Here is an 18,212-nt window from a genome sequence, read left to right as displayed (position 1 = left end):
TCTTTCTGAGTGATTAACATTGTCCATTTATAAGCATCACTTGGTGAAAGATTCAAGTAAATCACAGTATCACAGCTAGCAAGATTATGCCCTTTAGCTCAGAGTGGTCGGATATTGCTTGATATCTTCGTAACAAACTGATGCGGATTTCCCCTCTTGCTTTTTTCTTTGCCCCTGGTAAGGCGACCAAAATCAAAAGACAATGTCAAGTGTGAAGCTTCATTCGCATCATGCGTCATTTTGATTTGGTCGAGTATTACTTATTTGACAGTAATTGTTTCGGATGGATATCGGATGGAGAACGAGTGTGGACTCCGTGATGTTGCCGCACATACTGGAGACCCAAAAGAAGTAAGTCCGCCCAAAGCTATACACATTATCATAAAAATGCAAAAGTACCTCAGGCATTTGAGGCAGTAACATTCTCGGAGCAGGCACTGGGGACCTCATCCTTGGCTTCGGGGCGACCATTGATCGCGACTTTCGAGTGCGTCCATAAGCAGGTTCTTTGTCCCTAACTTCCACATCCAGGCTGTCTCCGGATGAAGATGCTGGCAGCATCAGCTGATTTGGCCGTCTGATGTTCAGCAGATTTTCGTTTGAGCCGCCTGCAATAAAGAGTTATATGTCAAAGTTAACTCAAGAACTGTATCACTGAAGACTTTTTTCTTTATACTTTGAATTGAAGATTAAGGGTCGTATTCTAGAACTCTAATCAATGCTCAAGTCAGGATTGCACTGGAAACACAAGCACTGGAAATGCGACCCTAATGGCAGGGACTTGAGCATGATTTCAAATGCTTTAAACCATACTCAAATCCTGACTTGAGCATTGAGTAGAGTTCTAGAATACAACCCTAAGAGTTATAACTTAATAAGTTATAAAGCCACGAGTTATTGTCTTGCAAAATAATTTTACTAGCTTAGTTAAGAACCTACGTTTAGTTATGCTGGGTTCCAAAAACAAATTGCCTTACCGAATCTTTTGTTAAGCCTGCCGAAAGGTGGGCTGTCAGAATTGGCCTTGCTAAAAGGCCTATCCATTTCCTCTGAAGGACTCCAGTCTTGCAGCCGCTCGTACTGGCGCGCCCTGAGCGCTTCGCTGCTTGGGCTTTCCTGTAAATAAAATGTTCTCCTTGATTATGCCAGTCGTAATTAGCTATGATTCTATTATAATTACAGCAGTTGAATCTTGACATGATTCTATTTCTCACTTTCTTCAGTATTGTAAGGCATTTAGCTTTGAAATTTTCATCATCATCAACCCATTTATACGCCTGCTGGGCACTCGTCTCCTCTCAGGTTAGGGTTTAGGTCATAGACTTCTCACGTTGCGAGCCTTCTTCGATGTGCAAGTCCTTCAAAAACGGCTAGGACTTTATTTTAAAAGATATTTACGAAAAGACATGATATCTTAATGCTCTGAATTTAAAGACTGAAAAACTTCCAATGTAATTGTATAACCTTTAGCAACCGATTGCATAACTCAATACAAGGTTCCGAAAGTCGGGGAAGCGAATAGTTTTATATCAATTTGTACTTCCTCTTTTTGCGTTCGTTATTTCAATGAATACTAAAGTTGATGATAATTATTTTAGACACATCGTATATAATATTTTATATTTCATGGGTTTTAACATGTGTTTAAACTCGACTGCCTGACTCAGTAGTTAAATTTTTAACATAATTGAAATGTTCCCATGAAATATCATCGTCATTACCATCATACCGTTATAGGTGTTACAAGTCTCCTCTAAGGTTTAGGTCGGTGATTCCCAAAATTGTCTATATGAACCCCCAGAGGTCCAAACCAGCAGGGGATCCATGTCAGCAAAAAAAGCAGCAGCAGAGGAAGTAGAGCTGCTTATGAAAAAGGCTTACCTATTTCTGCCGTCAAGCAGTAATGTGAACACTACTGCGTTCCGGTTATGAAGGGTAAGGGTGCTGGTGATTCCCAAAATACACTATATGGACCCCTGCAGGTCTAAACCAGCAAGGGGTCCATGTCAGCGAAAAAAGCAGCAGCACAAGCAGTAGAGCAGCTTGTGAAAAAGTTCGTCAAGGAAAATACTGTCACCTTATCTATTTCTGTCGCAAGGCAGTAATGTGAGCATTCTGGTTTTGAAGGGTAAGGGTGCTGGTCAAATTACAGGCACATGGGACTTGTCCACTTATGAGTGACCGACGCAGTGGCAATCCTTTGCACTCTAAAGCTTTAAACACAGCAGCTGCTATGGAAAAGGAGTTGGAGTGCATTAGACGTTAATAGACTAAAGTGGAACCCAGCAGATCATGACCAAAATTTTGACTCTCTAACGGAATAATCCACATTATGTGTAATTTGGATTATTATACAGATAGTGTCTATGTATTCTCATAAGAGACATAATATGAAATACTTCATAGTACAATTTCACAATAAACGAGATTTTCGGTTAGATAAATGAATAAACCAAATTGACGAAGCTTAGTGCTGATCTTTAGGTTGTAAGTTTAACTATTTCACATGTAATTTGCAATAAATAAATTAATTACATATTGTATGTAGCTTAAAATATGAATCAAACTAAACGTGTGTTTTGTCAGAAAGTTTCAATTTATCAAAGTAAGTAGCACATTGCCAGATTCGAAAATACATTTGAAGTTGGTGAAATTGTAAAAAAAATCCATATAAAAAGGGCAGTGGGTCCACGAAAACAGCCAAATATAAAAAGCTTGGGAACCTCTGGTGTAGATCATAGTTTTTTTTTCTAACAACAAGTGATGGTAAGCTACACGCCTGTCCATAACAGTCGCAGTACCACTCAGAGCTTTTTTGAAGACCAAATTAGTGCTGTTTAAATGATATACATACTAAGATATGCAAAGTAATTTCCATGGTAGTTTTAGTAAGGCAACATCACACTGAGACATAAGTTGATAATGGGACTTGTGCCTGTAATTTCACCAGCACCCTTACCTTTCAAAACCGGAACACGGTAATGCTGACATTACTGCTTGACGGCAGAAATAGGTAAGGTGGCAGTACTTCCCTGGACGAACAAGAAGCTTCTACTGCTTCTAAAACGTCTCTGGCGCTCGACCCAAGCAAAACGAACCGTATTAGTAGGAAAAAAAATATTTCGAACTGGAATCAAACCCGGGATATTCTCATCGTTGGGTCCTTTGTACTTTAATAAATAAACAATCTGTTCGTAGCATCATATCCGTATATGGTATTCTTTTAAAGTATTTCCTATCCCCACTACGCCGTTTCTTAACTGCCTCTATTGTTCATAGCAAATTGAACCTTATTGTAACGTATCTAAACCTTTATACAAATATCGTTACTATGACATCTGTCAGATGCATTCCAATGCCAATATTTGTTGTGGATTTCCTTTAATGATGCCTTTTAAGTTCCTATAAATTGAACTAATTATCTTTTAGTTTTAATACTTCGTAATATTCATATTTATTAAAATTTATAAATACATCAGTTGACAATTTACATTTGAACACAAGGCGGTGGCGCCACATTCCAACTATGCAAGAACTAAGTTCTTAAAAAATCCGCAACATGGCGCGGGTTCAAATCTAACTTGTCGGCGTTTACAAAAAGAAACACAGTCATTCTAACACATTTCAACATTAATTACGTCATATTAAATACACAGAAAAACAGGTAGCATTATGGACCTTACAACCATTGGATATTGGATAAATATTGAAAATGTTTTTATAATTGTAGATTATGACGTACCTATCGTTTTCTTCGTCTTCTATAATGGGTTTGTACAGTCGTTAATATTAGAAGAATTAACAGGGCCTTTAGTGCGTTACATTTACGCTTATAAATTATTCTACTGATTTTATAACTCAAACTTTGTAACTGTATTACTATTAGAGTTGAAAATAAACTTAACAAAATCAAAATCTCAAAGAAAACTTACTGCTCTTTTTCTTGTGTTTGGCAATTAACTAAAAGATTCAAACGATGTAATTATAAAAAGAACCGTCAGTAGATTAATACTTTACCCCTCGAATCCATGTCCTCCCTCTTATTAACTTCGGAAACATTGTCACTATATTATATTAATTACACTAAAATATTCACAATAATCATGACCATTATCCATTGCACCACAAAACACATATATATGTCATTACGACATGATGGTGGCTGTTATATTAATTATACTAAGTATTTAAAAGGAAAAATCGTGGCATAACTTGTAGTGTAGTGTTTTACACTCTGACTAACCGTTCGATGTGATACGTTCAGTGTTGTTTCGTTGTCGATTTTAATATCGATATATTTGTCAATTTCTAATGACATAAAAAACTTGGTGGTAGATATTATAATATATTACTCAACATTGGCGCCTTACGACATAGACGCTGGAGGAGGTCCCGGGTTCGATCCCGGTGGGACCAATTTGGGGAATTAACATGTAAACAGGTTCTGGTATGGGTTATCTGGGTACTTATAGTACAATGAATTCAGGTGTGGTTTTAATATCCATGTTTTTGTCAATTTCTAATGATAAAAAAACTTGGTGGTATATAATGATAAAGCTATTACAATATATTATCCAATATTTGCGCTATTAATCCAAAATACATAACATCTTTTTCAAATAAACTTACGAACAAATGGAAGTAACCTAAAACCTAGATGTTAAATCACCAGTTATTTGCTTTTTAATAGTCAAAACTGGCGCTGATAAACAAAGCAATGGGATCTGCCTGGTACAAATAGGTTCATTCTATAAATTTGTATTATAAGGAAACGTAAGAAAACGTCAAAAAGAAAACAATTTTCTCACATTAACACAGTCCTAATACGATAAAGAAGAGCAACTTCCCTTACAAATTCTTCATAAGTTCATGGAATGTAGTACCACAAACCAATTAGTACAACTTTCCTCTCAAAGGTTCTCAGAAGTTTGGCAGTGCCTCAAATGTTTGTGATGTAAAGTTCTGAGTATCACTGCAACTGTTATGGACAGGCGTATAGCGTACCCTCAGGCGCACGCCTTGTTCGTCCCATCACTTGACATTATTCAGAACAATGAGTACCAGAGCAATGGAAGACACTCACAGCCCAGAACACTCATATAGAATAAGTTTACAAAAGTTCATTTCCCAAAATGGTCATAACGGGAATCAAACCGGGTTCATCCAGCGCCCACAGTGCAAACCATTGTGCTACCGAGACGTAATACACATTTTTATCGATATCGATATCCGATTATCGAACTATTAAACGCGCAAACTCATTTCCTTATCATACTGTACGTCGATTGGTTAGGAAACCCTTATCGCATTTATTACCCACATTGCGTATTCGTACCGCCACCAAGTCCTTTATTGAAATTCTTATTAACTCCAACGTAAGGTTGAAAGTGCAGCAAGTGATGGGACAAACCGTTGATTTGTTTTATTTATGTTTGTGCTACGCTTCACGTTTGACAGATACTTGGCTTCTTAACGTATTTCATTAATAATTCTCATTGACTTACAATTATATGGACGTCGGGTCCACGCTAAAAAGTGTCCGAACTTATAGGGCGTTAAAATCGTATACAGAGCGTCATTCACTCTTTAGTCTTCGTTTGTTCGACTGACAGCGAAGCAAGCAAAATTAGACAGTACTGCGATGACATAACAATTTAAATTCAACGTTTTAGGTTTTCCATATTCCTTTACATGTCACTACGTTTAAATAGGTTGACTTGGGACATTTTTTTCTTGGTTTGTGTATTAGACCCGTCGTCCATTTATTTCATATGACACACGTCACAATCCACAATATTCTAATTTCAAACTTCATTGACTTATTAGAAGAAAACCCATGAAACAAAATAACAGAATTTTTATAGCAGTGAAACATTTGCTGAAAAAGATTGTCCAAGAAACTACCGCTTACCTATTTCTGTCGCCAAGTAGTAATATAAGCATTTCTGCGTTCCAGTTTTGAAGGATAAGGGTGCTGGTGAAATTACAGGCACACGGCACTTATCAATCTAAGTCTCAGAGTTACGGGCGCAGTGGCTGTTCTGAATGGCCCTGCAATTGCTATGTGGAGGAGTCTTGGAGTCTTTCTGGACCGACACATTTTGTACAATTATGCATACTTAAAATGCTAACAGTGCTCTCCCTCCATTATTTATTAAAAATATTTTCACATGACAACCACACCAATTGCCTAGGACCAAGTCAGAAGATAGTGTGTCAATAGCATGTACATGTACATGTTTGGTGTTCATACATGTCCGTAATATAATATATATCATGTATATATATGTGTATTAATATTATATATATAATATTAATACAATATGCCGTCGACTCGCTATTGACTTTTCGCAGAATACCAAACGTACGAAACCCAGCCATTGACACTCCCGACACAACTGATATTTAATTTTAATTTAATTTTATTTTAACTTATTGTAAGACCATCATAAGGCTATCTTACAGAGTAAAAACTGAAATAATTATAGATCTTACCGATAGACACGCATTATGTGTGTGCTGTGGTACTACAGTCGCATGTTGCGCATTGGTTGGACACAGAGGGTCACGAACGAAATCGTGCTTCAGCGTGTTCATAAGTACCGTCTATCAAAATAGAATACATTGGTCACCTGATCAGGAACAATAGATACACGCTGCTACAGCTAATAATGATGGTAAAAGTGCAGGGAAAGAGACGCGCTGGGCGAAGAAAGAAATCGTGGCTGTGGAACATCCGGGAATGGACAGGCATTGCCTCCGTCGAACAGCTGTTTCGGTTGGCTGGTAAGAGAGACGGATACAGGAAGCTGACGATCAACCTTCAGCATTGAAGAGGCACTCTAAGAAGAAGAAGATACTATATAGGCAATGTCATATCCGCAACACCTACTCGGCAAAAAACTCAGTACTAAGACGCTTCGCCAGTACAACACTAGTGTTAAAAAAATTAATATCAACCTGCTTGGACAACACATTAAAGCTTATTACTCGCACGCAAGAGATATGCATTCCACTGAAAATTCGAAGAGGCCAGAGGTAAGTACAAAAGTGAATTAAACCTAAAGGACTTTGTAGGGGCTCTAAGAAAAATCTTGGACTCGAGTTCCGGGGAGTCCACAAAAATAATAAAAATATGAACGAAAATTGACAGACTTGGGGCCCTGAACTAGGGAATACCATAACCGCTCACGCGATACATGCAGCCGTAGACGCATACCACACCTAGAGGTGCCGGTAATGATTTTATACCGATTTATCGGATATCGAAGTTATAACAGGTAAAAGAACTAATATTAATTGCTATTTCGGTAACTACTCTAGCAAACCATAAAGTTTTTAATGCCTGGGTCTGTCATTTAAAAAAATAAACAACTTTAAAAATACGTCACGACAATCGTGTGTGTATTGTTTGGGCTGGTGATGTCGGTGTTTATTTATTGAAAAAATACCGTAAGTAGCGTTTTTTAAGTTTACCCTGAATATAAATGTTTATAAACTATACTTTAAGGAGTAATTTCATGGTAAACGTTAGAACCACTCAAACGAAATATTATCATATTTATCCAAGTACACCAAAAATTTCATTAGTGCTTTTTAAGTGCAGGATTTGCGGTGTATTACTGCATTTTATTTGAAATTTTTTTGTTGGTAGTACGGAGGGTATTTATTTAGCAATGCAGATTAATAATTTTTATTTATAAAAACTTGTATTTAAACTAAATGCTTTTCTAATTTGCGAGACCAAATAGCTGCCATTTTGCGGTAGGAGGAGTATACTATGAGTACCAGACCAACGGAATTCCTTCTGGGGCACTACCCAAAATATCCAGACCAGAGCAATTTAAAGTTCTTTTCCCAAATTGAGCCTACTGGGAATCAAGACCGTCACATCCAGCGCTCACAGTGTGAACCGTCAGGTCATCGGGGTCGTCGTAACTTACAACATCCTTGTTTATTAAAAATTAAGTCTTCCGATGTGAGACGACAGGATATGTTGAGCAATATCTATTCGCAACGTTTCGTTTCACGTTAATTAGGTAGCCATTTTCCTTCCTCGTTTGTTTTCCCTATACATGCAAGGCTTGGCATTCAGTTTAGCATAACAAATTTAATGTAGTAGCATCATTGACTTACAAATAAATGGACGACGGGTCTAATACAAAAACCACGAAAAAAATGTCCCAAGTCAACCTATTCGAAATTTAAATTGTAATGTCATCGCAGTATCGCGCTGTCAGTAGAACAAATGAAGACTAAAGCGGAGTTTGGCGCTCTGTATACGATTTTAGCGCCTTACAATTGCGGACACTTTTTAGCGCGGACCCGACGTCCATATAATTGTAAGTCAATGAGTAGCATCTAAATAACCGAATTTAAGAGAAGGAGGTTTTCAATTAAATTGTATTTCTTATATAAATAAATATCAATGCGTCCTATCTCCCACTGGGGTAGGCAGAGACCATGGACGTCCCATATGTCCCTTCATTTTTTTGTGTTTATGTAATTTCACAAACTTTTGGACTCGGTTTTCTTTTTACAAAAAAGTTATAATTATAAATTATTTAGATACAAGTCGTCCATTTCAAAAACTCGAATTCTAAATGGAATGCAAGTGCTAGACTTTGCGTAATTAATTTGAGTCTGGATAATGATGAAGGACGTGGAGTCTTTTGCAACAACACTAAGTTCTCTGTTAATGAAATCATTTTGCCCGGCAGTCGAGCCGCGTGCGCACATCCGGCGCATTAATGCATAGAATTCATGAATAACAGCCGATTGCATTGAATGAAAGCGGTGAAAAGGCGCATAATTTTGTGTTCATACCTTCTAGATCAACATGACAATAAAGCAATAATCTTCTTCTTCTTCTCAATACAATATCATATTACACAAAATAATATACTTTTCACCTCAATAGCTCGGAAAGGCTTTTCCAATCTAGCGTCGAAAAGGTTTTTGGAATTCGAACTTGAGTAACTGCCACTATAATGTCAATGAACCAAAAATCATGACCTTATAAACATATATACAGACAAAGACAGAAACAAATTTGCAAACAAGCGAATGCGAATTGAGGGCACAGTGACTCAAGCGGACGTACCCAATGCCCGTAATATGAGCGATTACCACATGGACTTATGTTAATTATGTTAACATTCGTTTTTGTTAGCTATTAAGCTTAAAAGTTGTCTGAGAATGGTGTTGAATAAAAGACTAAGAAACTTTGAAATATTGTCTTTTTTTATAATAGAATAGAATAGAATTATTTATTTCGGACCATGATCCATAATAATGTTAGTAATACAGTGAATTTTTCTTACGTGCTATGGTTAGTAGAATACAAAATTACTTAATTTTAGTGAAAAGAAGTGAAAGTCTAGACCACTACCCTATGCACGTGTAGTTGCACCCAATGTAGTTGGTAGGGGCAGCCCAGCCTATTGGCAACAACGGCTAGGATGCTATTAGCGCTGCCGCGCATACGCATTATAAGTGAGGCAGCCTTCTTGCGCATAATGGCATGAAGGCTGCGTGAACACTACAGTGTCGCGGCATCCCCATCAGCATCCTAAAAGCGTTGTTATATTGCACCCTAAATGTATTCAGGGTTCTCTGCGTATACTTCACCCACAGGCTGCTTGTGTAAAAGTTTTAGCAATATGCTTTAAATAATGAAATCTTTACATCTTTGGTGCAACGAGCAAACCTGCGGGCGAGCATTTTACATCTAACAGACGGGACCCCTCTCTCCCTCTCCATGTCGGCACTATCATGCAAGTTATCGGTCACCATCTGACCTAGGTACTTAAATTGAGAGACACGACTTATCTAACTACCATAGAGAAACACAGGCACAGTTCCAACAGAACCTGCCTTCGGCTTAAAAACTAGGAGCTCGGTCTTTTTCGTGTTACACCTGAGTCCATGGGCTTCCGCATATGTCTCACATATCCTGAGCAGCTTACCAAGTGCACTGATCGCAGGAGTCAACAACGCCATATCATCATCATAATACGAAAATAAATGCTTGTTACACATGTTACAATTTTTGGAAGAGAGAGTAATGGCCACCGGTGTTGACCACAACGAAAATTACCGGTGTTGCTATAATGAGACTTAAAATATTTACTATTTTATGCAAATTAATAGTGTTATATAAATATTATTATGAACTTTTATGTTCTGTATTGAGCAAATGGTATCAACGCCATTGTAATAAAGTTGATGGTGGTTATTTTTAAATATTTAGATAGAAGTCGTGTGCCTGAAAGTAAACTACACACCCGCCCGTAACGGTTGCAGTGCCACTCAGAGCTTTAAATCGCAAAGATCTGAGGGGCACTGCCAATGCGCCCATCACCCTGAGACATAAGATTACAAGTCCCATGTGCCTGTAATTTCACCAGCACTCTTACCCTTCAAAACCGAAACCAGTCATACTCACATTACTGCTTGGTGGCAGAAATAGATAAGGTGGCAGTACTTCCCTGGACGAACTCTTTCGCAAGAAGCTCTACTGCTACTAATTAATATATACTTTTACATATACAAACCACATCGTCGTAGATTGAGGCTTAATGCATCCAGGTACATTATGCCTATAGGTAGAAAATGATAGATATAATGTTAACAAACCTCTGGATGGTAAACCACATTGCGAGCTTCGCGCCTGGGCGGACGGTACTTCGTGATGCGAGGGATGACCAGCGGCGGGCGCTGCTCGCGACTGTACACGGCGCATTCTTCAGGAGTTATCCACTGAAACAATAGATATTTATTTATTTAAGACACAATAATAATTCACAATACTATAATTATTATAACTCATAGGTGGCGTTAACAAAAAGTCGTTAAAAACCAATAACGAAGGTCTGTAAACAAGCACATTGAAAAATTCGTAAGGTCCGCTAGTTTGTTATACGTGGCTTAGTTGACATATGGAACGGTTTGCTGGAAGACGTTAGGTCGAATCCAGCAGGATCGAAGGAATTTTTTCTAAGTATTCGATCTTTGTATTAATAATTATTACAAACTGGTGGAGTTATTCCACAAAAATAATTGGCTAGCATTTATTTATTTATTCATTTACATTGTAAACTTATAGCTAAATAGCTAACACGCATAAACTGATAATTATAAATATATTTAACTATGGTATTACTAAACTATTCTAATTGTAATTCAACGCTATCAGCGAATATGTCAATATGATCACACTGAGTGAATATGTCCCCGATCAGGCGCATAGCATCATGGTGGTAACGCATCATAACTTTTAATACGTAAACTTAAAAATTATACTATTACCTATAACTTTTTATTTTAATTTCACACAAATGCAATGTCCTTTGGAAAAATTTAAAAACAAGGTATTAATAACTTTTGTGACATTACTGAAAAATAGAGTGGTAGCATTAATATTAGACATAACTGGTTGATGAGTTTATCATCTCAGTCAACCGTGACGTAGTCGAAAACGTTGGTTTATTTGAAAAAAACACACGCGCGATTTATATCTGAAGAAATAGTTTAATTTCCAGAGTTAGTATTAATTAAATAAATGTCAACATCTAGCGAACAATAATTAAAATCCAAATGTTAATCTTGATAATACAAATACTTGATATTAATTTTAATATTAAGTTTACATCAGTTAAGAGTGAATAAATAACACTGTTAAATATTGGCGTTTCTGAATTCAAAGCAGTACCTATAATAAAATGACAACTTGTACTGTCAGAAAGAGAGAAGGAGAGAAAGAAAAAAAAGGAGATAAGAAAACCAGCTACAACCACGACTACAGCCTTTTCACAAATAGCGATTCGAAGGGCATAATAGCGACAGCTGAAGATATCAATCTCGGAATGCACAGCAACGAGGTCATTGTACTCCACACACATACGAGTGATGGGTTTTTTAAAGGAGGTATAGTTGGTGTACACAATTTAAAATTATATGTATGTATATAGGATAATATTAACGGTGAACGCAACCTTAAAAACGTAATTAAGAATGTAGCGTTAGAATAAAGAGTGAATGAGGAATCGAATGAAGAGGAAGTATGATGGTGGGGAAGGAGTGAGACGGCAGAAAGAGAGATTTTTTATTTCACGTGTCCCTCATGTTTTTTGTCAAAAATTATAAGAAAATGAAAAAAAAAAGAAGTTACGAATTATATATTTTTTAATAAGTTACGAATTATATTTTAACTGCCTTCGTGGCCGAACGGTTACCATGCCGGACTGCCACGCAGAGGTCCCAGTATCGATTCCCGGGCCGGGAGAAATATTTGTATGGCCTACAATTATTTCTCTCGTGAGTTTGGGTGTAATTTGTGGTTGTCTATATGTGTGTCTATGGCACCCGCGACACAGGGTTTCCCTAGTGCGGGGCTATGTTGAGTGTGTGCGTTATTATTTATATATTATATTATAATTGAAAAAAATAATTAATAATTATATTATAGTAAATTTACGAATTTTATTACGACAAAGAACATCCCACCCAGTCCCACATCTATGTATATAATAAATAAATAATATTTTCCTTTTAAACCTCGCCAAAGCTTAATAAGATTAATAAGAAGTAATCAGAGAACAAGATACAGTTAATGTTAACTAATGCAAATGCATCGCAAATCGACTTCCGCGGATCCAGTTACGCTCGAAGCTGTCTCTCGATGGAGTTATACTGGCGCCATTGTATTACATCCTGTACACAGAAATTAACACGACATGTTTCACTGAGTTTAAGAAACGATTTTAAAAAGGAGTATAGCCCGTCTCTACATCCTTGATGACTGTAACTGTAAACCTCCATACATCGTCATCCCACCTTTTTATCACCTTTTCTCTGTTTCCAGGACCCCAATTTAGAACTCTTCGATATTTTAACCGAATCGTTCGATCGGATATATAGGATAGTCGGTGAAATAGATTATAAGAAAAATGAAAATCCTTTTATATAAATTTTTAAGACTTTAAAGGCCTAAAATATAGAAATGTGTTGTCTAGCATTAAAATACATTAATAAAATTGAACAAAATCCAGACTTCATTTAAAATAATAAGAGATCTCCATACTACATTCTTGCTTTGTCAACAATCGGACGTTCGGTAACTTTCATTCGATAACTGTGTTCTAAACGTTTGTAGCCTTTGCCGGTCGAGAAGTTCGAGTAATCGTACGGGTGTGACGTCATTTCGGTTCGGTTTCGAATACGACAGTTTGACGTTCGATTCCATTGACTTACAAATAAATGGACGACGGGTCTAATACAAAAACCACGAAAAAAATGTCCCAAGTCAACCTATTCGAAATTTAAATTGTAATGTCATCGCAGTATCGCGCTGTCAGTCGAACAAATGAAGACTGAAGCGGAGTTTGGCGCTCTGTATACGATTTTAGCGCCTTACAAGTGCGGACACTTTTTAGCGCGGACCCGACATCCATATAATTGTAAGTCAATGTTCGATTCGATTATTGTGAGTAAAAATGTAAAGAAATCGTACGATATTAAATCGAATTGGTCGACAACTGAGTTATCGTAAGGTTCTGAATCGACCTGCTGGCCACTTGTTTTCAAATTTTGAATCGTTCTTTAATTCTTTTACTCACCATTCTCATTTTGTTCAGTTCCATCGTCACTCCCTGCTCAATCGTTGTAGAGAGCAGTTCTGCTGTTATTTTTAATTGCGTCGAATTTTAATCCTTATTATGTTATTATATATTATATTTGTTATTTTATCAATTCTCAATCTAAATCATTCTCAGCCAATTTCAATGTTAATGCCAATCTGTAATTCTGTATAACTCGGCCCTCTCGGGCCTTTTTTTTCCTTCTTTTTAACTATGAAATATTTTTTTGTGGACCGAAGCACCCTATTTTATTGGCACTGGTTTACAACCTTTCCACCATTAAGCTACCCCCGGTTTTTCACCAAGAGTTAAGTCACTTAATCCCTTAATAAAAGTAAAGAAAAAATCTACTGAACATAGTAATTTTATTATTCTAGTTACATAGACATGACAACATTGTACAGTGGAGTTTAGTGTATGGATACTTCTTTATGAGCATTTACAGTTAAAAAGTTATATCAGCATTAATTAATTGAAATAATAATTAATTGAATTGGATTCGACGAATTTCGCTTAGATTCTTTTCAATTTCCTTTTCAGCATTTTAACAATTACACGTTATTATCTGTAATTAAGTTTCCACGTTAGAACTTTAATTGGGCGACTTAAATTTCAAGATGCTGAGCATTCTATAAAGTTGGTATTTAAATCTTTTTAATTATGACACATTTTTGCTAAACTCATTAAACAGTAAATTAATGGAATGTAAGAAATATTCTATCCACCACACTTTCTCATATGCAGCAAAATTAGGCAGTATTTTTTGTTTATTTCTATGCTCTCGCCATCCGCTTGGAGCGTGGTCAAACGCCTGGTTCAGCCATCGCCGCCATCTTGTTTCAAATTCGTGCGACCTCAAATTCCCGCGAATTTTTTAAAATATTATATAATACAGTTAGCTTTATTACCTTTATCATTTTTGTAAGTAATCATGACGATAAAAAATATATATTATTCTTTAAATAATATTTGTTCTGAGCAACTTAAAATTTCGGAAATATAATACGAATAAACTACAATGATTTAATTTTTTTTTTCTTTTAATTTCTTGCAAGTGTGATAAAAACATTGTATCCACACGTAACGTTCAGTCCATTAACAGGTCTCACCTTACTTACCAATCTTGTGACACAATGCACTATTATTGCTAATTATAAACTATAATGTCAACATAGAATCATAATATAAGTTTCTAATAAGCAGATATGATGTACAACGCTTTTTATAGTAGCAATAGAGCTCCTTGTGAAAGAATGTGTCCAGAGATGTACTGCCACCTTATCAATTTCTGCCGCCAAGCAGTATGTGATTATTACAGAGTTCCGGTTTCGAAAGGTAAGCGGTGACTTGTCAATAGAGTCGGATTAAGAACCTCGTACTTTTCTTGAATATTAGTCATTTTATTAGGTACGCAATTGTTTCTAAATACCCGAAACCATTTGTCGCATTCTATTGTTTGTAGTTGTTTTTAATTATCGAATACTTTTTGTTTTTTTAAATAACAGATTTGAGTTTTAAAACACGTGTAGATATGTTATCAAAATACTAAACAGATGACCAAACGGGCTGGCCGGCGACATTGTTATTCTCGCCAACATTTGACATGTTCTGAGTTGTTAGATGAAAATTTTCATATTAAGAGACAATTTCATTTAAAGATTTATTATTCCAAGAGGAACCTATCACCTTTATTAAAGATCATCATGGGGTGCACCGGAGCCGCTCAACGTACCATTCCATTCCCATGCTTTTGTGGTTAGGACAACGATATAATAAATTTTAAATATTATTCAACAGCACATACATTGCTCTGATCCTAAAGTAAGTAACTAAAGTACTTGTGTTATAGAAAACGGAAACAACGATGTTACTACAACACCCAGATCCGAGACAATGTAGAAGTTTCAATAAACTTAAAAAGAAAATTACAATTATTAAAGTCACGTCTCTAGTTAGCTGCTGGTGGCTGTAAATGTACCTTATGGAGTGAAGAAATAGATTTCTAACAGATGGCGTTACGGCAAAAAAGTCGTTAAAAACTAAAAAAAACAGTACAGAGTACTAAAAAAACCGACCTCAAAAGTCATACATTCCCTAATTTGCCACCTTTAGAGGTAAAATATTTTCTTCAAATTTAAATGACACCACAGAGGTAGGTACTCTCTTTCCAACAAAAAAATAATCATCAAATTCGGTTCAAATGCCGTTCGGGTAACATACATACAAAAAAAACCATACAGTCGAATTGAGAACCTGAATTCTATTCTATTCTATTCTAAATTAATAGAAAAATTCGTAAAGTCCGCTAGTTCGTTCTATGACTTGCTGGAAGACGTAGTTGGTTCGAATCTACTGTTTCGATCTTTGTATTAATAATTATAACAAACTAGTGGAGCAATTTTATACAAATTATTGAATGTCATAACAGTAAAACATCGTGCCACTTAATAAATTTAAACATTACCAGTCTTACCACAAAAACGTTTAAGCAGTTGTTCACCAGATGTTTAGAAAAAGTTGTACCATAAATTCGCGCCTAACCATTGTTTTGGGATGGACAGCGGTTGGACATTGTTTAAATTTAAACCACTGCCAGATGTTAGTTTAACGCGTGTTTTAGCCATTGCTACAGATCACCAATACTCAAGGGTCATTGCAAGCTACCGTTTACTGTTGTGTTTTATTTCTCTTTTCGTTTATTTGTGGTGATTATTATGGATGTCTTCAATTTTATTGATTCTATTGACGTGGGCGACGTGGATTATATGGATATGTTTCGAGACAGAATACATCGTGAGCGAATTAATCCATTTGAGTATTACGATGAAAAGAAATTTCGGAAAAGGTATAGTTCAATCTTCGGACCATAACATAGTGATTGTAAAGAAAGAAAGAAAGTGAACATGGAAGAAAGTTTCGAATTTGTAGAATATAGACGTCCACGAATGCAGAGTTGACAGGTGCCTTCTACATTAATAGGAAATATTGCAAGAAGAAATTTCATACAATAACATTTTTGATATAACAAATTTATTAATAAAATTTGGACAAAATTATGCCATTTTTTCATCATTCAACAATAATATTTCAAATTCCTTTTTCTCCAACTTTTTTTCTTTATTTCTTTTTCGATCATCAATACTTCAGTTAGTAGCTTATGTCTTACATCCTAGTGACACAATTCTTTAGTTTGGTATTTTATTTTCAATTTGTACTCCTTCTCCCATAATTTCGGTGTTTTCGGTTCTTTAACTTCATTGTTTGTTTGTAAAATAGTACTTTTTGGGTTAATCTGAAATAAATAGGCAGAGCTTTTTTAAGTATAGTAAATTATGTGCAAACATAAAATAAGATATTTACGAATTACTCTCTCAACTTTGCGTTTTTTACTTCCTCCTTTCTATGGCATGCTTTGTTTTTGTGCTATATTGTTAATAAGACGTTTGGGTAGTAGTTTACGTGCCATTCCGGAATATTTACGAATTATTATTTTAAATGCCGAAATAAAAATCTGTAGCTAAAAAATAGTACAACTGCATTACCTCCTCATCATTTATTTAGTAACAAATACTTATTCAACAAATGCTGGTTTATCTATTTGTTCAACTGAGTCCTAATTGAACAAAAGAGAACCGAGAGCTAATTACAACTTACTAGAATCCGTAGCAATATTTAACTATTTATGATGTCGTCTTAGAGTGCATTGATATGCAATTTCCATGTATTTCATCAGGGCGAAAATTGCTAAAAGGGAACTTACTTTCATAATTTCGTGGTATTTAATTCCCATGTGTAGGATGACACTACAAAATTTTTCGTCTTGAATCGAGTTATCACCACACTCGCGTTTTTATCCAGTTTTGATACTATTTACCGATTTAAATACGAAACGCACGAGAAAAGGCGAAAGTTTTTTAAAAGAAACCAACGATCACTAACATTACACGCACTATCAGTCCTCTCTTAGGTTCAGGTAAAAACTACGTTCCGTTACGCTTTACCCATTAACAAAACAGGCTATAAGGTAAATAAAAAAAATACATTTTAACAAATTCTTGCATTGTATTGTACAACTTGCAAATTATTTTATATTATTTTATGACAAAACATTGCTAGTTATTTTAAAATTATTAATAAACCACTGTTGGATCTGCGTAAAATAGAAAAGATGGGGACAAACGGCGAATGACTGAATGAATGAATTCTAGTGCTGCCATAGATGAATATTATTTCTGTGTTTATACTTTGTCTACAAAGACTGGCGTTAAACATGGTTTTGTGGTACGACACGTTAAACACTGTTTTAAATAATGTTTAAAGACTTAGTCACTGACTAAGTAAACGCATGTTAAAACGGTGATTATTAAATCTTTTGTAGTAAGACTGTACAAAGCTAAGCACTTTAAAATGCAATTAAAATTGCAAGTTTTTTGTACAGTTTGCGTGTCTAAATCCTACTAAAAGAATACCTATTGAATGACGAACGTCGCTTTCGGAACCATAGAGTTTTGATGACTTCACGTCTATTTTGCGGCGTTTTTAACCGACTTCTAAAAAGGCAGAGGTTATACG

The 18,212-nt window shown here is 35.8% G+C and overlaps 1 protein-coding gene across 2 annotated transcripts in view; it reads right to left on the bottom strand.

Annotated features, from left to right (window-relative positions):
- LOC113225432 overlaps positions 1-18,212 on the bottom strand; it is a 103,259-nt gene that overhangs the window by 20,173 nt on the left and 64,874 nt on the right. For both annotated transcript variants that reach the window (XM_026457743.1, XM_026457742.1), the window contains exons 2-4: positions 10,639-10,761; positions 978-1,116; positions 400-608 (exon numbers count right to left, since the gene is read on the bottom strand). In XM_026457743.1, the coding sequence (XP_026313528.1) occupies positions 400-608; positions 978-1,116; positions 10,639-10,761 (471 nt within the window). The remainder of the gene's footprint in view (positions 1-399; positions 609-977; positions 1,117-10,638; positions 10,762-18,212) is intronic.

Source organism: Hyposmocoma kahamanoa, unplaced genomic scaffold, assembly GCF_003589595.1.
Source record: "Hyposmocoma kahamanoa isolate Upper Pololo Valley unplaced genomic scaffold, ASM358959v1 160, whole genome shotgun sequence".
NCBI lineage: Eukaryota > Metazoa > Arthropoda > Insecta > Lepidoptera > Cosmopterigidae > Hyposmocoma > Hyposmocoma kahamanoa.
This window is presented reverse-complemented; position numbering and strand designations above follow the sequence as displayed.